The sequence below is a fragment of the Juglans microcarpa x Juglans regia genome, chromosome 1S (assembly GCF_004785595.1).
Source record: "Juglans microcarpa x Juglans regia isolate MS1-56 chromosome 1S, Jm3101_v1.0, whole genome shotgun sequence".
NCBI lineage: Eukaryota > Viridiplantae > Streptophyta > Magnoliopsida > Fagales > Juglandaceae > Juglans > Juglans microcarpa x Juglans regia.
In genome coordinates, this window is record NC_054595.1 from 17,036,179 (window position 1) to 17,063,342 (window position 27,164).

The following is a 27,164-nucleotide window of genomic DNA, read 5'->3' on the forward strand; positions in this document are numbered from 1 at the left end:
ATTCTTCCTCAATTGTAATGTTAGACTATAATTTCTATTTTCTATTCACGCATCTATATGGTAAATATATATATATAGTGAAAGACTCTCCAATATGCTCTCACGCTTTGTGAGACATTGTGTCAAACAACTTGTATTTAATTGTCTTTACAAATTACTAACACAAGGAAATGCAACTGTCGGACAAATTGAGAGATGGATTTTGGGTATATGATTTATTTGTTGGAATCAGATAGTTGCTTGTCTGTGCTGTGGAAATCAACACAGCGGAAGGGATAAAAGAGGTAATAAAAGAGTACACTCTACGCACTCAGTGGCACCAAGAATTTAACGTGGTTCGGCAACTGCTTACATCCACAGAAAAGAGCTTCACTATTAAATAGTGGTACACAAGAAAATATTACAGAGGAGGAGGATCACATTTCACTCAACTCAACTCAACTCTCTTCTTTTCTCTCAGAGCTCTTCAGGCTCTCTCTCTTTTCTCTTCTCTTCCTTGGGTATATCAGAAGCTCTCGCATGGAGCTTCAATTTATAAGCTAATGTATATCGCATTACCGTGTGAATACATTTAATATGCATTCAATAGACAGTTGGGCGCTAGGCGCTGGGTGCTGCACACTGGAGGTTGAGAAGCAAGCAGTCATTGTTGACTGCTTGCTTGGGGGAGGGACTTCAACAGTCTGCTTGGCTCGACGAGAAATAAAAGATGCAAATGAAACTACACAAAATACTGAAGTTATATTTTTAAGATTATATATATTTATAAATTTTTCTAATAAATTTTTTAAAAAATTATATTCTCGATCGTGACCATCGGATCTAAATAAGGATTTAACTTGTCAAAATTGATTGGTACGTTAGAATATATGTTAACGGTTTTGTTAGTTTGTAACCAAAAATATAAAAGAATTAATACTTTGAATGTTCCCATTTGAACCTATAGAGCATGCCTTCAATCAATACCATTCTTTTATGGTCTACCTTGTTTGGCTAACGCGTTATTTTCGAATATCTTCAAAACTTCTTATAATTTTTTTTTCAAATATTACTCAAACATAAAATATTTTTTAATTTTAAATACTCAACTTTTTTATCTAATAGTTACTTAATTATTATTCAAATACAAAATACAATATAATTTTCTCAAACTTCTAAATAAAACACAAAAAATTAATACAATTTTTTCAAATTTCGAAATAAAAACAATATTAAAAATTTATATTCAAACAAGTTTTTAACTTTATAATATTTTTATTCAACTTCTTCTCTCTCATTTTCAAAAATTTAATACAACATCTTAACTCAAATAATTTTACTATTATTTACAAACTATTTTACTACAATTTATATAATTTTAAAATATTTTAAATGTCTAAACTAACCCTGAATCTCTATCAAGCATCGCTTATGAATATCTATCCTTGTTTGGGTAGAATATCCGTCACCCACGAATGGCTGACGGACCAATGGTGTCCATCCCAAATTGTTTTTAAAAATAATTTATTATAAATTTATTAATTAAATTTAATATAATGTGGGACCTACATTTATATAAAAATCTATAAAATTTATTGAAACATTTATAAATATTTTAAGATTAATTTTATTTATTCATTTATTTTTCGTTCTTTCCGCCGTAGGAACTCTAGGCCCTAAGTCCGGATAAAAGCTCTTACAATTTTTTTTTTCTTTTTCTATTTTAAAACAAAACTAATAAAAAAGAGATAATTATAGCATGCAATAATGATGCGAAGATTATTTAAATAAAATTTTAAGTAAAATTATAAGTATATATAACAATATTTTATATCTTTGAATTAGACTATTTAATAAAAAAATTTTAATTAGTAAAAGTTTAAGACAATATTCATTACACGTGGTGTATATGACCATGATACGACAGGCACTCGACTTTTGCTACAAGTCTATTTTTTGTGATTTAAAATTGTTGTACTCAAAACTGATTTAAATGATACCGAAATCTTGTTACACGTAAAAAGAAGATTAGTGAGAGTATTCTCGGACTAAATTGATGTTAGAGATAACAAATGTTAAAAACAAATTAGAGTTAATAGTAAAATTAGTATCTAAATTTTCACATTTTTATAATTCGAGTCCTTAATTTTTAATTTTCGTAAAATTGAGACTTAAAACTTTAAGTTTTATAAGGATGTTGAGATGAGTTGAGTTCTTTATGAATAATTGTGAGTTGAAATGATGGAATGGGTTTTATAGAGTCTACTTAAAATAAGTTTAATTAGATATGTTTAGATGTATTTATGAAAAATTAAAAAAAAATTAAGTCTCATGTATAAAAATATATTAAATTAAAAAAAATTATACGTCTCACGTGTAAAAAAATTTTAAATTAAAATGAATTTAATAATTTATTATAAGTATTTAAATATTAAATTTAATTTAAAATCAGACTCAAGATCTAAATTTGTAAGGTAGCACCTTCGTTAATTTCACTGTTACATAACTAAACGATATGGCATGCGTCAGTGTTTGATTGATTGACATGTAGCATCAATATCCACGCCAGCTAATAAAAAAACTTATACATGGTGCATGGATGACACGTGTCAATTACACAATTAATTTTATTATGGTGAAATTAGCATAAGTATTGAATTGTAGTTTCTTGAAATTTATATATTAATTTTACAAAAAGCTTGAAAAATGAGGTCTCGAATTATGAAAACCTGAAAATCCAGGTACCAATTTTACAACTAATCCGATTATGACTAGATATAAAATACTTGGTTTACCTTCAACAAAAAAATCATTATATTTTTCTCTTATGTAAATGTATATAAAGTTAACTAAGCGAATAAATAAGTCAGTCTTAGAGCTGTTTAGATATTTAGAATATATCAAAATATTTGTTAATAGAAGTGAAATAATTTATAAATAATAGTAAAATAATTTGAGTTAAAATATTTTATTAGGTTTTAAAAAATGGGAGAGAAAAAGTTGATTAAAAATATTATAAAGTTAAAAAATTATTTGAATAATTTTTTAAAAAAATTTTAAAAAATTATATTATTTTTTGTGTGTTGTTTGTGAGTTTGAAAAAATTGTAGTGATTAGGTAAAAATTAGATAAAAATATTAAATATTTGAAATTAAAAAGTATTTGTATTTTAGTAATGTTTGGAAATGAAATATTTGACAATATCTAAGAAGGATAATCATAAGTTTACTACTTCCTACCACACATTTACTACTCATTTTATTTTTTACTTACTGGTTAAGGAAGTGACTATTAGTGAAGTTGTATTTTTTTAAATTTTTTTTAATGATTAAGGATGTTAAAAAAATATTTAAAAGAAAATAAAAATTTCAAATATACTATAGAGTAGTAAAAGAGTGGTAGGAGGATAATAAGCCTATCATTATCCATCTGAGAATACCTAAGAATACTTGTATTACTAAAAAAAACGTTATTCTTTTATATTTTAATGAGAGATCTAAATGAGAAATTGGTGGATATAAGCTCAATCAAAATTTTTTTTGCTCACATAATTAGTAAGAAATAACTTAATATTTTACCAAATTTTGTTGGTACCCAATTCTCACCACAAATTCTTTAGAAAGGAAAAAAAAAAATTAAAGTCCATTTGGATGCATCACATTATTCTCATGGAACAAAATTTTGAATGCTTTTCTTAAAATTCATCGATCAAAATAGTTAAAATTCGTAAGCATATAATTATAAATTCTAAAAATATTAGAGGTATTCATAAGTAGTGTTTAAAGGAAAAAGAAAATAAATGAGAAAGAAAAATGCTCTACTTCATGCTACATAGGATATATCATTCAGAGGTAGAGGATATTCCTAATCCATCACTAGAATATGGCTTGGCAGTTACCCAAATAGATTCATATTCGAACATCGCGGATGAGTCATGAGAGGAACTCCCTAGTCTATAGTTCTGAGAGTTCCAAATTTCTTCTGACAAATATATATATAGGATAGTGCTACTCCCACAGAGAGAGTCCACCGAAGCCACCACCGAATAGGTAAAATATTTTTTGTCTTTTTTCTTTTTTTTTTTCCAAACATTTTTAAATTTATTAAATATTCTTTTTTGAAAATAAAAAATATATATTCATTTTAAAATAATTACTTAACAATTAAGTAAAAAAATAAAAAATAAAAAAATGCATTCGGTGGCCACCATCGGTGACCACTTCTGTGGGAGAAGAAATTTCCATATAAATATATATTTATATTTATTCATTCCCTCCTGCCAACGTGCCCAATGCTAGAACAAAGATTTTGTGTAATAAGCAGTATCGATACACAGATTTAGTCTAAGAACTCAGAAAAAGCATCTGGTTCTTTAGGGCTTATTTTCACTTTGGGAAGCAACCCGAGCTTGGCCGTGGCTCAAGGTCTGTCTTTTTTGCTTTTTATTAATGAATTGGAAGTGGGTTTTATTATTGTTTTTTCCTCGAAAGAAATTTGTGGTTTGGTTCTCAATTGTTTTCCATTACATACATTCTCACAATTTTTCGTAGATGTTATAAGTAATTATATGATTTTTGTGTCTGAGATTTTGTGTGGAAAGGACTGTATAAAGCTCAAGCTAGAAGATTGGACATACATGAATAATTATGTAAAATTCGTGTCGAGTTTTATGGAGAAAGGAGTAAGCCTCTATTTAATGATATACCACCATTTCGTTAGCCCTCGATTTCCCATTTTTGCCGGCTTGAAATCATCAGGTTTGGTTAGTATTTATTAACTATGCAGTTTCTTTTTATTCTTCAGGATTGTATTACCATCCAATGTTGACTTATTCTCGGCTCATTATGACCTTCAATGGACATTTATAGAACTTAGCCCTTCTTTGGTAGGGGGCTGCCTTTCACCATGGGCGGGTACTAACAAACTAAATGGTGGCCCTGATATCTTCAGGGTTTCATATCGTCTTTACCATATGTAGGTAACTCCTTATCCTTAAGACTTTTACCTTTGGGTGAGGAAGGATTTATGATGGGAGAGGACATGTAGTGTGGATGATGGTTGCCACTTATTTGAGTGGAGATTAGTAAACACCTTCTCAGGCGTGCAAATGGGGTTTTGGCGGTACATGGTGCTTCTCCTTATGCTTCCCTTGTAATGGGTAACGTCCAATTTCCACTTTTAGTTTATCTTTCTTACAGGAAACAAAAAATAAATAAATAGGATTTTTTTTGTGATATGAAAACGAATTCCTTTGTTATGTGGGACATTCTATTTATGTGGATTCATGGAGTTAGATGAGCCTGAAACTATGTGATTGTGGTTAATGTTTGGCTGGATTCTAGATTTAATGAGCATTCAGAATTGATATGTTAAAAAATATTTGTGCTAATGTTACTTGGGTCACTCTCTATGTTTTTTTTTTCTGTAGTTAAGAGCTGATTTTTTTTTTTGCATATATGTTCTTTATTTTTGGTAATGCAGTGTCTATTTTGGATATTTAGTAATCTACGTCCTTTGTTGATAGGTTATGCTTCTCACCCTAGCTAGCCCTTGGCTCCATTAGTGGAATCAGAAAGTACTTGACTTGACTTCTTAAAAACAATACCCCAAGACTTATTACATCATGGTGCGAAAAGGTAATCAACCGAAGAATGGCGTGGACCACAATACATTAGACCACAAAAGAAGAGGTTCAAGTTCGGGGCTTAATCCGAAAATGATGAGTGGGCGGGGAAAAGCATGTGAGGTGAAGGTTTTTCCTGGAGAAGAACTCCCAAATGGTAACCAATCAAGCAACTTTGTGGAGTGTGCAAGTAAAACCTATTATCCTGGAGATGAGAAGAAGAGTATACAAGAATCAGAGAATCTTTTGAGGGAAGAGAAGCAAGGAATGGATGCAATGCAAGGTGCAGAGCAACCAATATCCTCTGAAAGGGATTTAGCAGGTTGTATTCAAAACATTGGAGCTTCAACTGAACAAGAAAATGGGATATTACATGCTAACCAATGTCAAAAGCGTACAATAAGTAGCCTGGCGTTCTTGTTTAATGGGTTGAATATTAAAAATGTGATGGAAAAAGTTAAGCTTTCAGATAATTTGGTGCTTAGAAGCTTGAGGGCATCTGCATTATCAGTCTTAAAGGCAGCTAGTGAATGGCTAGATAGGCAAAGACCATTGCTTATGACTCTCAAAACCAAAATATTGAATGCTCGTGACTACACTAGAATGAAGATTGAGCAAGTGTATCCCATTGTTTTGAAATGGCTCCTGCAGTTTTGGAGCATAATGCTTCTTATATCAATGGTTTGGTTAAACTGTTTTCTTAGAGGCATTGATTCCTTCTTACGCATGGGGACAACAGCCTTCTTCTCAGTTTTATGGTTCAGCATTTTCTCAGTAATTGCTATGGTTGGGCTGTTCAAATTCCTTATTGTCTTGGTAAGCTTTGTTTATCTTTGAGTCAGCACCAAAGGTCGGTACTCCATTTGTTGCTTGTTCTGGTTGGTATCAGTTCATATGATAATTGAAGATAATATACTTTTATATTTCGATCCTCCTTTTTCCCCTCTACTTTTTCTTTTTTGGTTTAAGATTCGATAAAGGTCAGCCTAAACAAACAAAAAAAAAAAAAAGGAAAGAAAATATGAAGGATTAATGTTTTCCTTGAAACCTGATTTTCCTTATTAATAATTAGGGACCCTTTGGATATTCTTGGTAATCATTTTTCTTTTCAGTTTACTTACTGTATATATGTCTACTTTTGGAGATTCCTGAAATCCGTCCTGTACGATCAGATGTTTTGTGGCTCTCATTTATGCTTTATGGTTGGATTTTAGAATTCTGGATGATGGTTATCTGTCCTATCTGAAAGACAATAAGCCTGTTTAATTTCCATGAGGCATTAAAGCCTTACCATATCAAATGATGCAGAATCAAAGAGATTTAAGCTCTGATTGGTTTCATGTAACTGATAAGTTTTCTGGGACCTCTGATTTCAAATGATTCTTAATTATGAGTGAGATGAGATGGGCATTATGAGATTTGAAATTATGGGAAATATTTCTTTGGCTAGAAGCTTTAAGAACTACTGATCAGAGTTGGTTGCCCATTGTGTTGTTAAGTAGGATGCTATTTGTGTATATTCAGATGATATGGAGTTGCAATTTGTGGTGATACAGCCATTTTGTGCCTCTTGGCTTATGTTCATTCTCTTTTGGTTACCGGTAGGTGAACATTGTGGATGTCGCATGTAAATCTTCATCTGTTATGGCCTCAAACATGAATATACCCTCATGTAGCTTTTCATAATTTGGTCTACGTCTTGGGGATGTGAAGTCTGGCAAAACATAAAGCAATATATCCAGGTTTTTTTTTTTTTGATCGGTAATAAAAAATAATATATTCATAGAAATAGGCATAGTCCAGGTACACAAGAAGTATACATGAAAACACGCCTAGCTAGAGGATACAATATAGATAGAAGATGATCATGGACACTATGTCCGTTACAAACTATAGCCCCCGCCCATAGGAACAATGTCTTAAAAAAGAAAACTTTAAACTCGTCCCTTGTTCTCTCTTGATCATCGAAACATCTAGCATTTCTCTCCCTCCAAATGCACCAACACAAGCATATTGGTACCAATCTCCAAATTGCCGCTACCTGAGAATCTCCGTGTAGTCCTGTCCAGCTTGCAAGGAAATCCACCAATCTCCAAGGCATAACCCAAGACAATCCGACTCTTGAGAAGACATCACTCCATACAACCTTAGCCACCTCGCAGTGTAAAAGCAGGTGATCGACAGACTCCCCATGCTTCTTATACATACAATACCAATCTAGAACAATGACCCGTCGTTTCCTCAAATTATCTATAGTGAGAATCTTGTCCAAAGACGCTGTCCAGACAAAGAAAACTGCTTTTGAAGGAGCTTTTGTCTTCCATATAGTCTTCCACGGGAATATAGACAAACCGGAGTTCGTGAGCTTTTGATAAAAAGAACTGGCCGAGAAGATACATTTCTTAGAATGATTCCAATGCAACTTGTCTCCAGAGCCCCCTGGAATACTTACGAAATATAGAGCCACAAAGAACTCCGTAAAAGACTCCACCAGTTCCCAGTCATGGGCTGCCCTAATTAAATCAATATTCTATTGAGGGGTGCCATTTACTGATGAATGAAGAAAGGCAATCGATGCCTCCTTTACTCTTGCAAGCGCAAAGATGGCAGGGAAGGTATCTTGTAGACAATGGTTACCACACCATATATCAAACCAAAAAGGGACACGCGAACCATCGCCTACAACAAAATGTTCATGTTCTCGGAAGGTCCCCCAAAGACTTCTAATGTTTTTCCATAAACCCACTCCATAAGTGCTTTGTACCTCATTCAAGCACCATCCTCCCCAAGTTTCCCCAAACTAAGGATCTATAACCGCCCTCCAAAAGGCCTCCCTTTCATTTTGGTACGTCCACAACCACTTACTCAAGATAGCTTGATTGAATTTCAGCAAGTGGCGAATCCCCAAACCTCACCCAGAAATTGGGGTACAAACTGTAGACCAATTAACTCGGTGGAATTTGAACTCTTCCCCCAATCCACTCCATAAGAAATCTCTTTGTAACTTCTCAATTCGGTTAGCCACCTTTGTGGGAAGCAGGAACAAAGATAAGAAATAGGTGGGTAAGTTAGAAAGAGTGCTTTTAATCAAAGTCAACCTACCACCTTTCGACAAGTAAAGCCTCTTCCAAGTAGCCAATCTGCGCTCCACCCTTTCGACTACATCATTCCAAATCATTTTAGATTTAAAAGAGACACCCAACGGTAAACCAAAATACTTCATAGGAAGCGAAGATATCTTGTATCCCAAGGTAGTAGCAAAAATCTCCACATCGGGGGCATCCCCCACTGGCACTATTTCCGACTTAGCGAGGTTAATGTTCAATCCTGACACAACCGCAAAACAAAGGAGTAGCGCCCTCAAGTCTTGGACTTGACCGAGGTGTGCACCACAAAAAATAAGCGTGTTATTAGCAAATAACAAGTGAGAAATGTTAAGATCACCATTCCCTACCAAAACACCATGGAGTAACCCACCATTCACCATCCCCTCAATCATCTTGTTGAGAGCTTCCATGACAAATAAAAAAAGTAAAGGAGAGAGCAGATCTCCCTGTCTCAGGCCACGAGAGGAATTGAAGAAACCCACTGGAGAGCTGTTTACCAAGATGGAGAAACGAGCTGAAGAGATACAAAATTCTACCCATTTCTGTCATTTCCTCCCAAAACCACATCTTTCAAGTAAATAAAGAAGGAACTTCCAATTGACTTGATCATAAGCTTTCTCCATGTCTAACTTGCAAAGTAGCCCAGGCTCTCTAGACTTAAGTCGACCATCCAATACTTCATTTGCTATAAGAACCGAGTCAAGGATTTGTCTACCTTTGACAAACGCATTTTGCAGCTTCGAGATTAGTTTTTCCACCAATACTTCATATATCCAGGTTTTGCACCTTAGCTATCATGTTGCACATTCATAACATGCAAGAGCGAGGATTTAAACATAACTGTGTGCTCTTAAGAGTTTGGTTGGGTTCTAGTCTTGTCACTAAGGTGATAGCCCAATGTAAACATAATGTATAACATGTTCACATGCTCCGAGAACAAAATAGTGAGAAAGTGATGTAGTACTTATTTCTACGTACTTTTTCACGTTGGCATGGGTACCTGCTTTACATTCAGTGCTTTACTGGTTGTATTTTTCAGTTTCTTAGCTTAGCTAGTGTACCTTTCATATTTTATCTTCTCATCATGCTGTAATGACCAATCAGGCTGTAGCTGCTCTTATTGGAGTTTTTGTTGGGTTCACTCTTGCAATTTTGACTGTTGCCGTTTCTGGAACTGTTTTCTTGTGGTTTTATGGAAGCTTTTGGACAACAGCACTTGTCATCTTTCTTGGAGGTGATTCTCTTACCTTACCATGCCTGTCGATCTTTTATATTACTTCATTAGTTTTCTGGGGTTGACATTGCTTAAAATTCAGGGTTGGCATTCATGTCGAGCCATGAACGTGCTGCACTATTAATCACCACTGTGTATTCCGTATATTGTGCTTGGGCATATGTTGGATGGCTTGGTTTGCTTATCGGTTTGAATTTCTCTTTTATTTCGAGTGATGTTTTGATATACTTCCTAAAGAATAATATGGATCGACATAGAAGACCAAGCAGGTCCCCAGAACAAGCAGCTGGGATGGCAGGTCAACCAGGCTTCTTTAATGGTAGCACAGAGCATGCCTCAACCTCAGAAACTGACCCAGGGTTATCAACTGACCGTAGTCCAGGAGTTCCCTCGACCAGTGGGGCTGATTCTGAGGTAACTTCTGAAGAAGAAGTGGTTCGCTTGTTAAACTGCATTGATCACTACTCAGTGTTGGGCTTATCCCGGTATGAGGACATAGATGTTTCTCTACTCAAACGAGAATATAGGAAAAAGGTAACTAGTATTCTCTGTTTGTTATCCTTGGCCATAATGGTTTTTTATGTTATTTGCTGGGAAGTTTCATTAGCATTTACTGATAAAAAAAAAAAAAAAGTTTCATTAGCATTATCAACCTCATATGCTGTGATGTTTATTGGTTTTTTTTGCTGTTTGCTTCAATGATTTTCATATATGTATCTTGTAACTTTAAAGAGATTGGTTTACTTTTGTGTTGTTTCTGAACAACTTCCCATTATCTGTAAAGAAGGTGAAGAGAGTATGCATTTTTATTGACTCAGTTTTTTAATTGGCTCTAGGCCATGTTGGTCCATCCTGATAAGAACATGGGTAATGAAAAGGCCGCAGAAGCTTTTAAGAAACTTCAAAATGCATATGAGGTAAATCTTTTGGTTTCAACTGCAATGAGATATTTTGTGCTCTTTTTTTTTTTTTTTTTTTTTTTTTTTTTTTTTTTTTTTTTTAATGCTGGATTTATTATTCTGATTTTCTAGGTTCTTCTAGATAGTCTGAAGCGAAAAGCATATGATGATGAATTAAGAAAGGAGGAGCTGCTGAACTTATTCCGTAGGTTACAAACTACTACTCAAAAGGTATGTATACATATGTAATATGTTCCCCCATGCTTTTCAGATGTTTGTTTCATGTGTTTGGGTGTGGGAAACCAGTACTCTATCTCCTCTCTGCTCCATAGTCATATTTGGAATGCAACTTTCATGGGAATTTGGTTCTGGAACTAATGACTGTATGAACATGTGAATCTTGAGCAGGAGGTGGTGAGTTTTGATTCTCATGATCTGTGATAACTCGCATCCCCATTAACTGTTAATGAATAAAAGGCTGTTTTAACCATTTTAATTGTTCAAAGTGACTTGACAGATGCAGTTTGAGGGAAATGATTAAATGGTGGGTTTTTCTCATTGGTAAGATCAAGACATTTTAAGTTTTTTTATTATTAATAATACATTTGAATAAAATATTTGGACCAAATATTTGGAATGGGAATTCCTTAGACGTGATGTCCATCCCTTGTTTCACTGGAATTGATTGGCCATTTCTGTCACAGCCATTTTAACCCGCCAAGTATCTCACTTGTAATTTATTTCAAATTACCCCCGAATATTCCTTCTGTTTGTTGCATTGCTGCAGACACTTTTGACAAAGGGAGATCTGATGCTGCAATAAACATATTGACCATGCTACAACATACGCAAATCTTTTTTTTTTTTCATTCATTTGGCACAAATGCGTATAGTTGAATTCTCTTTGGATTTTGCAATGAGGTTGTTTTTTTATCAGATAACGTGGAGAACTAGGTTGTGCTTTTTTTTTTTTTTTTTTTTTATTAGGTCCTATATTTGTCATTAAGAAGTGATTTGGGCTTGCTTTGTTTCTTTCATCAAAGCTTTTGAGTAGTCTCTTGCTCTAGTTATATGTTAATCCTTTCAGCTCCCTTAAGCTTTTGATGTAATTAATTCCTAGAATGGTGGGCATGGTTTCTTTGCCTCGGGATTTGCACGCTCAGAGGCTGGTGGTGAGGATCCTTCTGGAGATTCAAGGCAAATAGCCTGCAAAAAGTGTGGCAACTATCACGTCTGGTTACACGCCAAGAAATCAAAATCTCGAGCACGATGGTGTCAGGTATTTCCTTATCTATGATGCATGGTCTTCAATTAGCATGCATGCTTGTAAGCTGGCACTAAGTATGCTACCACATTGCATGACATGGTCCAGCTTTTATAAAAAATAATGCTTCTTTTCCCTATAAGGGAAGGAGTTTGTCCCTGGTGCTTATGATTTTCCTCTGGGAATTTCCCTTTTGAAGGATTGCAAAGATTTTCATCAGGCAAAAGATGGTGATGGATGGGTGGAACAGTCTTCCCAGCCCTTCTTTTACGGACTTCTGCAGAAGGTACTTACCAACAATTCATTTTGATGTCATTAATTAGTTCATTATTCGTCCCCCCCAAAAAAGAAAAAGAAAGGAGAACTATGATTATACTCTAGGAGTGGTGCTATATATCCATATAATAGTGATCATTTCTTGAATAATATGGAATTGGGGTATGAGTCTTCTTTCTAACGTAATGCTACATAAGCAGGTAGATGCTCCTGTTGCATATGTTTGCGCTGATAGCAGGATTTATGATGCTACTGAATGGTATATCTGTCAGGTATATTCTGTTTATCTGAACTGATTTCTTTGAACGTATGTGTATTTCATCATGAATATACTGATGGCTCGTTTGGATAGTGAGATAAGATGAGATGAGTTGAGATACTTTGTGAATAGTAGTAAGATTATTAGTTGAAATTAGATGAGATGAGATGAAATCATCTCACCTCTGTATCCAAATGGGCCCGCTAAAGATTATTTAATGAGGAAACCGTAAATATTTTAATTACACAACCAGATGCTGAAAGATACCCGGTGACTAGTGACAAGGAAAAATGCAGCTCTCGCTTTGAAAAAATCAATTCCTGGTAGGCATTTGGAGGCCTTCTGGAATCGAACTCATAACTCCCATGTATTCCGGGCTTCCAGACATTAAAAATTAGTTTCATTCATTTTTAAGGCCACAAAAATGTGTGACTCAGGGTCAAATGCTTCTGCATCCAGGGACGAAGCCAGAATTGAAATATTGTGGGGGCAAATTTTTGGGGGCTAATGTGTCTTTGGCTTGAGTTTTTTGTAATAGCCACCATTAACAAATACCAGTTTGTTTTGAAAATGGTACAGTACAAAAAACAAAATTCAAGACTAAGGGTGTGTTTGGCAAGTGAGAGTACTTGAGGTACTCTCACTACTATTCTTTACTTTATTATTACTTTTTACCTATTTTTCTACTATTCATTACTGTTCACCTACTTTTTAATATTTTATTATTACTTTTTCATTACTTTTTCACTACTATTCACAAACATTCTCAACACTTCTCAGGTATTCTCACTACCCAAACGTAGCCTAAGAAAAAAATTCCTTTTTTCATGATTCATAAGTACAAATACAAAAAAACTCAGGTAAGTGTTAAATGCTCACATTCCAATACTGTGACCTAGATAGGTCTTATCTCTTGTATACCATGTTGTGTACTTGGGCTTTGCCTATCTTTATTAATAACATTATCGCTTAGTTATTAAAAAAAAAGTGTTAAATTCTCACATTCCAAAAACAATGATAAATACTGAAAACCTATTCACAAAATTTGGATAAAATGAGTTTGTAAAACTAAAAGTACATGATATGTATTTTTATGTTTTAAATGTGTTGAGAAGCATAAAAATTTGCATATTTTTTCTCTAAAAGTTGTCCTTAGAAATCTAGACTTTTATCTACCAAAAAATTGTATCTTAAAAAGAGTAAAAAAGAGGATAACATTAAAATTTGAATTTCATCAAGTTAAAAAAAAAGAAAGAAAAATAAGTACGAAGAAGAAAAAGCAAATAAAGGTGCAGGTTACGGACCAACCTGCCCATGGAAAACGAAATTTTTTTATGTCCACACTATTTGAGTTGGGGCCAGACCAATGCTAAAACAAAACATTCTTAGAAACTCGTCCAATCTTCAGGGTTATTCGTATTTTCTTTGAAATGTTTGGGGGGCCAGGGCTCCCCCTTGCCCTCATCCCTGTCTGCATTGTAGATTTGATGTGATTGAGTTGATTTGCTTTTGCTGGTTGTTCATATCACACTGTAATTTGGTGGCATTTTCTGCATTAGAATACCTGCTTCATTATGCAATTCTATATGAAAGACAACAATTGGATGGTATTACTTTGGTATCTAAATGCAGATATCCCTTCTCAGCAAAAAAAGAAAGAAAAAAAGAAAAACAACTCTCATGTCTCTGTCGAAAACTAATAACCGTAGATTTAACATATAGTGTGGCTTCTCCGACGAGCCCAATAGATTATAATTATAAATAAGGGGTTATTTGGTTTTGAAGTAAAAGAGTTGCCAGTCTCTTCGCAAGAACCACCCACATCATGAAACTTGCACCCATAGTACACCTGCACATAAAAGTAGAAGTTTCGTTTTGAGATGAGATGAGATGGTTTTAGATTAGTTGAATAAAATATTGTTAAAATATTATTTTTTAATATTATTATTATTTTGAGATTTGAAAATGTTGAATTGTTTATTATATTTTGTATGAGAATTTAGAAAAATTGTAATGATGAGATGAGATAGGTTGAGAGTATTTTTGTATCCAGGGAATGAGTTCTCCGGCCAACACCCACAAGCCAAGTTTTCACGTCAACACGAGTGTAACCTCCAAGCATAACAGTGGAAAGGGAACAAGTTCAGGACAAAAAGGTGGTCGAATGCCTGCATCTAATATGGAAGAGAGCATGACAGAGGAAGAATTCTTGGAGTGGTTACAAAATGCGGTGCAAGCAGGCATGTTTGACAATTTCAGTGGCAGTACCTCCACCGAGAGCCCATTTGGCAGAACTGGAAATGGCACCAAGAGTAGTGGCAGCAACAGTAGTGGCAGTGCCTACAAGAGAAAGAAAAAGGGCAAAAAGCAATGGTGATTGCTAGTCATTTTCGATGCACAATCATTGTAAAGCATTTGTGAGTTCGTTACAGAAGGTTTATTGACTTGAGTGGCTTATAGTCTTTCTTTACTTTTCTTCTTTTTAAGAAAATGAAGGCCTGAGAAAAGTTTGGCCCCCGTTAATACCTGCTAGCATGAGTTATAGTATTCTTGAGCCTCTTCTGCAAAATTTGTATATTGTTTGAATTTCCTCTTCGTTGTCGTTTTCTTAGTTGTCCTTTCCACCCCTTATGGCAGTTGAATGATTAGTTTTGTCATTCTTTAGAGCTAAGAAAGTATGAATCCTACAAAACATGTATCTCATTTTTCACGGTGGGATGAGAATCTTTCATACCTACTTTGTTTTAAGGGACTTCTACTTCCTGGAATATTTACGGATCTCGGTCTTGTATGATTTCTATTTCTTCGTTTGGATGGAAAATGAGCAAAAGATAAAGATGGCTGTATTGTTGGGCTTCTTTGTGTAGAGTCTAGTTCTGTTTGTGTGCAGCTCGGTTTGATGAGCTGATCATACAAGGATCCGTTGCGTTTTTTGGTAAAAATTTTCAATGAGACTTGGGTTGATAAAAAAGTTTTGACCCGTTTAGGCTTTTAATCCGACCGACCTGACACACTAATTAGAGATTACTGTATATTATTTTAGACCTTTGTACGATTGTCATGCTGTATTTTTTATTATCATTTGAATAAAATCATCTGGAATTCCATGCACGTAGATATGTTGTCGAATCACATAAACTTTGTATGGTGTGTGATTATTTCCATTTTTTATTTTATTTTATTTTCTCTTACCGTTCTTACCATGTACGGTTGTTTAATTCTATCTAGGTTTTCGTTTTATTTACTGTTCTTTTATCTCATTTATTCATTTAGATTTATTTTGTAGATATAAGAACCATTTTTTAGGTTATATAATCAAGGCAACGATCCATCAATCAACTGGATAGCTCTTTTTATGTTGGCACAAACTGGTGTATTTATCCGAGAAGGGGAAGAACCGCTGTCACATGGATTTATGTACAAAGAATGGACAAGCCTTTTTATGGGTTGTATCCGAAGATATGGAAGGGGATGTTTTTATGTCTGCAATAGAAGTCCATGTCCATGGAATTGTTGATCTTTTGGCGGTTTTGATGAATTTTGTGAATGAAATTGTTATTTTTTTTTATTAATTCCTTGGTAATTTTACCGTGTTATTGCTGAAATTTGAGGATCTTGGTAAGAGCATGGTGAATGATTGAATTGAAAAAATAGAAGTGGGTATCTTCCGTTTCTTGGTTTTGGGAAGGTAGATAATTGGTGAGAAAAGGGATAAATAATTTGAGCAATTATGAGAGAAGATGACAACTGACAAGGGAAAAAAAAAAAACATAAAAAAAAAAAGAAGGGAGAAAATTATTTGGTAAAGGAAATAACAAAAAATATTTAGATGAATAATGTCAAGCTTAGAAGGAGAATTAAGAAAAATACTTCACAAATTGAGTGATTTATCCGTTTGTAAAATTATTTTTATTAAAAAAAAAAAGAAGATTTTTCATCTCATTCCAAAACGTCAATTGTAAAAAATAAATAAATAAATAAATTTTAACATGTTTTGTATGCCTAACATTTCTGGTTATTGCATAGTCTCTTCCATAAATCAATTGTATTACAAATTTCACCATAGGCAACATTCTAAGCGAAGTAATCCTTTTTACTTTGAGAAAAATCAACATGTTTTACTCACAATTTCTTATTTCACTGTTTTAGAAAGTTCCTGTTTTGGACATCTTTGGCACTCCCGTTCACCTAGACATGCAACCAAAGAAATGAGAAGGTTTGAAGGGTATAAAAACGCCTCCAATGCCTAAATCAGAAGTGCCCAATCTTTTCAATGAGAGACGGGTAATGTTTACGTACATGATGGATGATCATTTATGGGCATATTTAGAGGAAGGAGGGGAACTCTTTGAGCCTCGTAACAACGTGATCTTTTACTTGAAACAAAGTTCGTACATTATTATTTGAATTTCTCTCGTCACCTTGATCTTATCTGATCCTCGGGAGGTTGTTGAATGTCTAGCATTGGCAATGGCCAAGTCCAAATTTTAGCTACAATCTCAAGTTTTGACTATAGCTTTAATCTTTACTTAGATGAATCCACATTAAACTAGCCATTAGATTAGTCAAAATATTAATATAATATTATTTTTTTAATAATATTATTTTTTTTAATATTTTGCAATTACACTAACCATATGTTAATTAATAATTTAATTTGATACTTCAATTATTGTTTCCCAACTAATTTTTTTCCTCAACCTTTTATTTTTCATCTACAAAAAATATAGAAATTCCAAATGTGAAGTAAAAATATAGAAGTTCCAAATGTCAAGTAAAAATATAGAAGTTATAAAAAATAATGAATCAGAACCGAGAAAAAAATAGAAGAACCTGAAACTAGTAAGCCATACACGTAACCATACACAAGCCATACACATTATATACACAAACCATACACAAACCAGCAACACAGTCCCATACAAAAGAGTCCCATACAAAATAGTCACACAAATAAATACCAACACAATCCCATTCAAATCTAGCAACACAGTCTCATTCAAGTCCAGCAACACAGTCCCAAACTTAGTGCAAATACAAAAGAGTCCCATACAAGAGTCCCACAAATAAATACCCAGTCAAATATTTATCCACAAAACAGTCCACAAATTAGTTGCTATCCAGCCACATATTTATCCAGCCTACATGTGGCTGGGCAGCCACTAAATTCTCAAAAAAATATGTTCTATAAATATTAGAAGTTAAATATCTACATAATAAGGTATTGAAGGAGAGTTAGATCTACCTCCGGAATGGGATTTCGATTCCTCAAAAATTGCGTGTTGAATATTACGAAAATATTCTTGTTGCATGGCATTCATGCCACGTAGATCTAGCATCATCATCTTGCCTTCAAATTTATTTTTCTCTAGTTCAAACTTCTTCTTCTTTAATTCAAATACTTTCTCGTTCTTTTGGTCTGCTTTCAACGCAGCATTTCTCCGCTCTTCCATGGTTGTGGCTCTATCGTCGGTCATTTTAGCTAAGGAAATGCTGATCTCAGACTCTTTGCCTTCCATCGACTTCCGCTTCCTCTCCCTTTCTTTCTCAACTTTTTTGCCTAGAGGTCTCTCAGCAAAAACCTCCATGTTCTCCTCTACTGTGTCAATAGCAACTTCACCTTATGGCCTTCTCCTCATCCCAAGAGTGGAGATGTGTTGCTGCCATTTTGGTTGGTGTCTCAGAAGACACCAACAATGCTCCATTGTGAAGTTACTCTTCTCCATCTCTTTATACAAAATCTTTGCATTCTCAATCTACAAATCCATAGGAATATTGTTAGTTCATAAATGAGTCCTATATAATTGTGATAATTAAAGGAAAATGTTACATACATTGTCTTGCTTCGTTGCACCACTTGGATGCAATGACTTTACTTGTGCTAAAAATGCACAAAAACTTATTTGTACATTTCTGAATCGAGGACCACCGATTCATCAAAGAAACTACAGAACGGTTCACATTATTCTGTTTTTTATATTCCTGATAAAATTCTAAAATTCTTTCCCACATTTGCGTGGACTTTTGATCAGTACCGTTTATTGCATCGATACTAATGTTGAGTCAAGCTGAGACGAGGAGGTTATCCTCCTCTGCAGTGAAAGATGCACCCCTTTGAACTTTTTTTAGAGGATGCCTCTTTTCACCGTCATTGAATGTTACTTGGAGCACAACATTAGAATGTTGCATTGGGGTGCTATTACAACACTCTCCTCCACTTTGTAATAGAGTGGTGAAGAATGGATCATCATCAATTTGTGTGTCCATCATTGAAAAATATTACATTTTCAAGGAGTTATAAAAGTTTTAAAATTTTCAAGTCCCACAAAACAGCAAATTGATGTTGTCACAAATTAAACAAACTGACATGCAATTCAGTCCACAAATATGCTCCAAATTGATGCTGATCTGGTATGCAAATAAAGCAAAGGAATATGCAGAAAAATAACAAAGAAAAACAACAAAGAAATAAACTTCTTGTTCTGTTTTGCAAAGAAAAACAGCAAATAAATAAACTCTGTGTTCTGTTTTGCAAAGAAGAACATCAAACACATTTTATTCCTCATCTGTTTTGCAAAGAACAACAAACTCATCTTTGTTTTTGGTTGGATGTGTTTAGGGATGGGCTCCGACTCCGACGGAGTCGGAGTGCTCATTTTCGACCTCCGACTCCGACAAGAGTCGGAGCCAAATTGGAGCTCCGACTCCGACTCCAATCGGAGGTCGGAGCTCCGACCTCCTATAGGAGCTCCGACATAAGATCGGAGCTCGACGTGCGCTCGACGTGGCGCTCGAGCGGAACTCTTTCAGAGAGGTTCGCTCGACTTCCGCTCGAGCGAACCTCTCTGGAAGAGGTTTGCTCGACTTCCGCTCGACATGTCGCTCGAGCATAACTCTTCCAGAGAGGTTCGCTCGACTTCCGCTCGACATGTCGCTCGAGCCAATGTTTAATACAACGTGTGCTTGACTTGCGCTCGACACCTCGCTTGAGCGCAAGTGTACAATAAAAAAAAATTCAGAGTCAGAAGCGGAGCTTCTTGGAGCTCCGACTCCGACTCCGACTCCGAATAGATATTCGGAGCTACTCCGAATTCCGATGACTCCGACGAAGTCGGAGTCAGAGTCGGAGCGGAAGTCGGACGGAGTCGAAATTTTCATAATTTTGCACACCCTTATATGTGTTGATGTTAATGTTCTACTCAATCTAAATCAATATTATCTAAACAATAATAGGCATGCTCACAAATCAATATTATCTACTAATCTCTTTTTGATCAGTAGCAAATTATGTTATACATGCTAAAAATATTAGGATTTAGCTTCTGCACATAAAGAAATGCATACATATCCACATACATATACTTGTTTTTTTCTTTTATAAGTGTCTTAACGATTGTAACAAATAATATATGTGGTGTTTCCGGGATCAAATGGTATTGAAAGCAACCATCGATCAAGATAGCCACAACATTAATGTAGCATCCAAGCCATTACCCACATACATATACTACTAAATACACACATAAATACACTCTAAAGCATGCTTACAATAAAGGAGAGCTTAAATTAGGAAAAATCTGTTGATGAGATGCACAAAGCTTGTTGCCTCTATGATTCTCCACTTTATATCTAGTACTGTAAATAATCATTGTTATGACTCCTTTTTGAAAAACATTTATCTCATGCATTCATTCATTCCTAATATAATGTACCCTTTCCTTTTCCTTTCATTTTTCTGTCTTTCATTCCTTTAATATATAATGATACATTACGTATATGATGGCAAGTAAAAGCATACAATTCATTCCATTGCATTCATCATGTTATATAATAATGATAGGGTACATTTACTTCTTACTTATCAAAATAATAATAATAATAATAAGAATGATAGGGTACATGTAACAAGGGCTTCCAATGAACAGTCTATGCATAGTATATCTTTCAAAACATGTACATATCATATAGCTTAGCTAAAAGAGCATTTTTGTTTACAAAAATAGCTAGAAGGGTATGATCATAATTGCTTACCACTTAGTTTTGTGCAAACAATGAACAATCACACCAACAAGCAAGTCAACAAGCACCTATATAAATCACACACACACACACACACACACACACACACACATATATATATATATATATATAAATATCATAATGTCAATTTCTATCTAAACGTTGATCCTTTAAACTAGAAGACAGATCATGCCCTTGGCATGTAAAAGAAACACATAGTGTGCTATAATATGCTCAATGGTGTGTCAAAGTGTCTGTTCTATGGTTTAATACTATTCTGTCCATTCACTAGTCTGTTCTTGGTTGCACAGCAGGTAAAAGCTCTAAAATTTGATCCAATGGTGTGATGTAAGCATGCATGCTAACATATGGTCTGGAGGGTTGTTTTAGGGTTTAACTCTCATGAGAGGAATTAATGAAAATCAGGTTCTAGGTCTCAGGTAAGTACTTCTGCTGCCAAAGCTTTTCTTTTACTGGTTTCCCTTTATTCTGTTAACGTGGTCAGTATCATGAGGCCATAACTTGCTTTGAGTTTCACGGTTAAGGTATGCTTATGCATGTCCATTGTATTATGGCATGTGTAATTTGCATGACATCCTATTTTAGGTGCTTTTTGAGGAATTTAGGTGTTGCTGCCCCTTCCCCCAGCCATCGATAGAAAATAGCAAAACAGCAACCGCAATACAGAACCAAGCAACCAATTCCAGAAAACAATAACACCAACTCTAATAACTACAGCGGATTGTAGTTACCGAAAATCCCAAAAAAAAAATATGGGCTCTCAGCTCTAAGAATCTGAGAGGAGGTTTGGCTGGATACGAATTCATACTCAAAATACTCAATACAAATCAACAATACCAACTGTAGAAAAATCAGCAACGATAATAATCATCTTACCCAAACAAAGGAATACCCATTTCACAAATTCACAAATTCATACTCACAATCGACAATGAAAAGCTTACCCAAATAAAGTTTTGGTAGTCTTACCAACCCAAACTGAGAGAGAGTGTCGCGTTCTTGAGCCAAGCCGACAGAGAGAGAGAGAGAGGAGAAATTGCACAACCGTTGAAGATCGACTCAGGAACGGAGAGAAAATCGATTAAGGAAGAGAGAAGAGGGAGATGAGTTTCAGAAAAAGAAAATGGCAAACGGAGAGAAGAGAGAAAGACGAGCGAGGGAGAGAAGAGGGAGAGGAGTTTTAGAAAACAAAAATGGCAAATGGAGAGAAGAGGGGGAGACGAGCGAGAGAGAGAAGTCGCGATGGAGCTGTAAAAAAAAATGGCGACGGAAAGGTTCAAGACGAGAGACGAGGGCAAATATGAAGGAAATGGAAAACGAGGGAAAGAGTGAGTGGAAACAATAAAATATGTGTTTGCTTCTTCTACAGGTACTCGCCAAGTATGACTAGCGAGAGGATTTTACTGTAGCTAAAATTAGAAAACTATGGCTTTGCCGATTCCAATGCTAGGAATTTTATCTTAAAAGTAGATGTAAATTAGACTTGAATTTGACAATGGCTAGTCCATTGCCAGTGCTATCTATAGGAGTTTGATAAGACCTTTACCTGTGTGCGGTGTGAATAGTTAGCAGTGTCCGCAAGCCGTTTGGGATGTTCTGCTAAGGCCCACTTTTCAGGGCCAGGAGGCACATTGACCGCGTAATTGGGCCTTACCGGGTCAGGGGAGATCTTGGCCCTTGTCCTTGGGTTTGACGACAACACAGTTCTCCAATCAGCTTTTGCGCTCCAAGATTAAACCCGATAAACGCAAGAGGGTTTAGCAGTTCAATTATAAGAATTTTAGGGGGGTTAAACATAACTTTTAAAACATTCGGGGGGCATGGAAGTGCAAACTGAAGAAAAAACATACCTTGTATGATTGTATCTGGGTAGCGACGGCAAGTTCTGCCACTCAAAAACCGAGGAAGTCCTTCGTCTCTGATCACCTGTCACCCTTCACCATAAAGGTTTTTTCCTTTGAATAATTTACGTATTAGATATTTTCTCCTTTCTTCCATATTTGCAGCTCAAGTTTTTATTATCATTGTTTTTGATTAACTTTTGTGTTTTGAATAGTTACTTGATTCACAGATCTGATGCTATTCGCTCTTACACATCCCTCATGCGGCAATTTTTTTGTTCTTAATGTTTTGGGGTGTTAAATATTATGACTGACAAAAAGAAATTGTGAAAGTGGTGAATTGCCCAAATACATGGGTAGTAGACAACTGGGCTGATTGGAAGATGTGTTCTTTCTTCATCTCCCTCTGGAGAAACCTCATTTACTATTTATCAATGGATGTTGAAATCCCGACACCATTATGTGATGGATAGCAAGCATAATAACTTAGTTTTGAGCTGGTTAAGTTCCGTTCATGAATTTATACAGAAAGGACTTAGATCCTCAATTCCCCCAAAATTATCATTATAACCACTGGTTTTCTCGTTTCTCAGATCATCGTTAAAACACGATACAGCCTAGGATGCGTTAATATCTGTTTTGTGAACAGTTGAGAGTTCTTGACCCTAAGGTTTTTAGTTATAGGGTTGATTGCACCGTTTATTAGTTACTCCGGTGCTATATTTAGAAGCCTTAAAAGTTGATTGAAGGTTGGTTTATGATCACGAATAGCTCTTTTTTTTTTTTTTTTTTTCAGAAACCTATTATCATATTTCAGAGTAGAAGGTATGGCCGGACATAATGATTCTAGTGCAGTAGAGAAGAAATCAAGTGATCTTTCGAATGACATTCCAACCTTCAACGCTGAGAATCTGCAGAGTAACATGAAAACTATATATTACAGGTTTGTTTTGACAACCTATTACCACATGGAGCCTGTCTAATTGACACCTGCTTTATAGATTAGATAACTGTAAAGAGGACACAAGGCTTCACTCCTCCTGGACATATATTACAAGGAGCTGTGTGTTTGGATGGGTGTCTTGTGTGTGTGTGTGTTTTTTTTTTTTTGGGGGGGGGGGCGCTTATAATTGCATACAACGTTGAAGATAGCTCTTTTCAATATAGTTGAATATAACAAAATATGTGGGAATAATCATTTTGTATTGTCCTTGTATGTAGAATCTAAGCTATTTAACTTCCTTGCAGCCGGACTTTTCTGTCTATCGTTGGAGGGGTTATTGCTGGAATTCTTGGATTCACAGGCTTGACTGGGTTTATCTTGTATTTCCTCATCATGGCCATCACTTCAGCTGGGCTTATAGCAAAGTCTGGGTTTTCAATTCATTCTTACTTTGATAGCTGGAACCGGGTAGTACTTGATGGATTTTTTAGTGGGCTCATGGTATGGCTCTCTCTCTCTGTTTCCTTGTTGCTATAAATTTCCTGACCTGTTCGCATAGGGTTCACCTTTGCCAAAGGATTTTTTGTATTATTTATGATTGTTACACCTAGAAAACATAGTTTTCAGCATCTTTCTCGTTGTTGAGTGTTTGAAACCTAGATAGTCATAATGTAACACCACAAGGGAGGCCCAAGTCACATATGGGCCTATACTTTAAAAGGACTAGTCAATAATACAATTGGAGTCGCATTGGAACCATTATAAAGAGCAAGAACTTATCTTTCCCAAAAAATGTGAGATCTCATACACCACCTATCATTATCACTCAGTATATGGGGGTATCACAATCTGCTCGCCTATACTCCAAAAGGACTAGTCAATGATACAATTGGAGCCTCATCAGAACCATTATAAAGAGCAATAACTTCTCATTCCCAAGCAATGTGAGATCTCATACACCACCTATCCTTATCACTTAGTATAGGGTATCCACACGTAACAACTTGTGAATGTTTTGAATGTGTTGAATCCTTCTAGCCAGAAGGTAATATTGAAGGATTTCTCCTATTCAAATGGTGCCTATATTGCTTCTTTCTTTTTTTTTTTTTTTTTCCTTTTGCCACTTCAAGTGAGTGATGTTAGCTTTATGGAAGTTACTGATGTCAGTTATAAACTAATCCATTAGTGCAAAGGTCTGGCCTGGATTATGCTTTTGAGTCTTTAGTTTGTTAGAGAGAGCCCTTTTGTTTTCATCGCACGGCCATGTTGGTAACTGCCTGATCCATCTTGAATAATAGAAAGCTGATTTTTCGGATTGAACTAAAATGCTTTTGTTTTGGCCAAGGATCAACAAAAAATGCTTGTTATCTTATTGAATAGCTTTTTGGGGATGTCACTCAAAACATATTTACACATTCACCATTTTATTTATGTTCTGTGAAATATTCATGTTTAACTTGCCAACAATGCAATGTTATTCTTGCTTTTTATTAACATTTTCTACCTTCCTTTTCTTTTGCAGTCGTTCGTGCTATTCTGGACGTATCCTTTTCACTATTATGTTGAGACACATCATAGTAATAACGTGATGATAATGTTGAGACTATAATGTTTGGCTTCAGTTGATGGTGCCAAAGGGTTATGAGCAAGTTCTCTTGCTAGAACCTAGCTCATGCCGATTAACATTTGATATAAATTGTCTCAAAATATGTTTTTTGTTTTGATTTGTTCCACATGACGAGCATAATTGGCAGGACCGTGGTAAGATGACTGATATCTTACCAAAACTTGTCCCTTAGAAACGCCCTTAGATACAATAATATTATTTCAACTCATTTATTCTAGTTATTGAATCATTTGGTAGAATGTCACTTTCATATCACCGTGCTTTCCTTGACATGCGAAGTTTTGCCTACGACATCGTGCACATATTCTGATGGGTTTTTGCTACTTTTGGAACGGAAGTAAAGCTGTGATGCTGCTGCGGGCCTGCAACTGCTGGAGGGAGATGTATTGGTGGTGTTTGTGTCACAGTTCAAAAATGAAGTACCTGGGCCATGGGCCGGTTTAAATCCATTAGCAATTCCCTTTATTCTGGTTCAACATGTTATTTGGACTATAGGATAGCAAGTGGGCTTGGACCCTTTATTTTATTTTCTCTATATGCTTTTAGTTCTGTTAGCTTGGGCCTATGTAGGGAGATATCATGCTTATGTACAAGCTAATGACTCTAGTGTTCATCATCCAGAAGCTTAATACAACATATTTTCAGTTGATCTTCTTCTATGGAGGCAAGGTCATCCTAGAATTTGATCCAATTTTCTTTCATTTTCTCGTATTTTCTACACATCCAAACACCTTCCATCGGGTGTGTTACAAATTGGTATCAAATAAACACCGGTCTCTATGTTATTATGGAAGAAATTCTTATATCCCTCGATAAAATCAGAGTCAGCCAAACACAAATACAAGAAAATCTTAAATTCTCCAACAACATGTAATTGATTACATGAAGGATTTTGAAGAAAAATTTAACCATCTAGAGCAACAACCTTGTGCGTTGCAAGGAGAGAAAGAACAAGCCAAGGAGGGTGATCCTGACGAGATTCATCTTCCCTTTGTTCTCAAAAGTTCGAAATTACTTTCTCCACTTTCAGATCTCATTTTTCCTTCAATGATCGTACTTAAAAAAAATCATGCTATCACCAAAAAAGGAGACCTAGCGTTCGGAGCATACTTGGCATCAATAGCAAGGAATGCAGCGTCCTTGATTTCCTGGGCACCAAATGGGAGTTCAACCCTGGCAATGTCAATTTCCATTGTCTTTGCAACTTTCTGTCCTCACCATAAAAGCTCATCCAAACTTATTTCAACTTGCAAATCTCTCTCACTCCCATTTCTCTGTGTCTCACAAAAGACAAAATCCTCGAAAAAATGCAGTAATCCCTTTCTCAAAAACTTTATGTTCATTTTCAAGCTGAATCATCCTAACCTCAACCTAAAACCTTGTTCCAGATTATACATGCTTCTTTACAAGACCCAATCTCTTCTTCTTTCTTCTTCAATGGCATCGAGTTTTGCTCCAATCCCCTTCAAGATTGTTGCCCTCTACCTCTTCATTCTCTTCCTCTCCCTCTCAGGCAACGTGAGGCCTATCAGCTCCAGGATCAAAAGGGAGTTCGAGTCCACACTAGGCACCCTAAGAACCTGCAGATACAACCTCTTCATCTTCCCCTTTCTCTCAAACTCAAGGACCTCGGGTCCGCCTCCCTCCAACGAAACTTCTTCACTCTAATTCTGGCTAACTTCCGTCGTGCACATACACCACGCGGATAAGTTCTCTACCTCGCTCACCGACTATGGAAGCCTGTAACAAACCTCTATGAAATAATAAAGTAACACAGGTTGCTCTCTTCGAGGGGAGCTCTTCCAAGAAAAGTGAGAGGGAAAATGAGAGAAAGATAAAGTTCTTGAACATTCCAGAATATTGCTATAGGACAAGACTTTCAGTACATATACTGTAGGGAAATACAAAAATGAAAACATGATAAAAGAAAGGCCACGGGCCAACCACACAAAGGCCAAAGGCCAATCTGAATTCAAAATACAAACTAACTAAAATAAATTAAGGCCCACAGACAGACTCCTGGCCATCTACTATAAAAAAAAAAGAAAAAAAAAAGAAAAAAAAAAGACACA

The 27,164-nt window shown here is 35.4% G+C and overlaps 2 protein-coding genes and 1 non-coding gene across 11 annotated transcripts; 2 read left to right on the forward strand and 1 right to left on the reverse strand.

Annotated features, from left to right (window-relative positions):
- Window positions 1-4,242: 4,242 nt before the first annotated feature.
- On the forward strand, window positions 4,243-15,200 carry LOC121246215. 7 transcript variants are annotated; one of them, XM_041144277.1, is made up of 11 exons: window positions 4,243-4,403; window positions 4,783-4,957; window positions 5,461-6,418; window positions 9,814-9,943; window positions 10,026-10,477; window positions 10,780-10,860; window positions 10,975-11,073; window positions 11,963-12,121; window positions 12,306-12,392; window positions 12,583-12,654; window positions 14,695-15,200. In XM_041144277.1, the coding sequence occupies exons 3-11, from the start codon at window positions 5,603-5,605 to the stop codon at window positions 15,016-15,018; spliced, it is 2,220 nt and encodes a 739-aa protein (XP_041000211.1). In that variant the 5' UTR covers window positions 4,243-4,403; window positions 4,783-4,957; window positions 5,461-5,602; the 3' UTR covers window positions 15,019-15,200. The 7 variants fall into 7 exon arrangements, with proteins under 7 accessions (XP_041000211.1, XP_041000210.1, XP_041000212.1 ...); XM_041144276.1 differs by having other exon boundaries at window positions 5,504-6,418; XM_041144278.1 differs by having other exon boundaries at window positions 4,783-4,953; window positions 5,504-6,418.
- A 4,844-nt stretch (window positions 15,201-20,044) lies between these two features.
- Window positions 20,045-20,172, reverse strand: LOC121247926. Its single transcript, XR_005937327.1, has one exon. It is a non-coding gene; the product is annotated as a small nucleolar RNA snoR80 (small nucleolar RNA).
- Window positions 20,173-22,474: 2,302 nt separating this feature from the next.
- On the forward strand, window positions 22,475-25,557 carry LOC121246216 (ER membrane protein complex subunit 6-like). 3 transcript variants are annotated; one of them, XM_041144281.1, is made up of 5 exons: window positions 22,475-22,628; window positions 23,319-23,465; window positions 23,771-23,966; window positions 24,988-25,007; window positions 25,372-25,557. In XM_041144281.1, exons 2-5 carry the CDS (start codon window positions 23,350-23,352, stop codon window positions 25,400-25,402), a joined length of 363 nt encoding a protein of 120 aa, XP_041000215.1. In that variant the 5' UTR covers window positions 22,475-22,628; window positions 23,319-23,349; the 3' UTR covers window positions 25,403-25,557. The 3 variants fall into 3 exon arrangements, with proteins under 3 accessions (XP_041000215.1, XP_041000217.1, XP_041000216.1); XM_041144283.1 differs by having other exon boundaries at window positions 22,492-22,628; window positions 23,340-23,465; XM_041144282.1 differs by lacking the exon at window positions 22,475-22,628 and adding an exon at window positions 23,149-23,170.
- The last annotated feature ends 1,607 nt before the right edge of the window (window positions 25,558-27,164 follow it).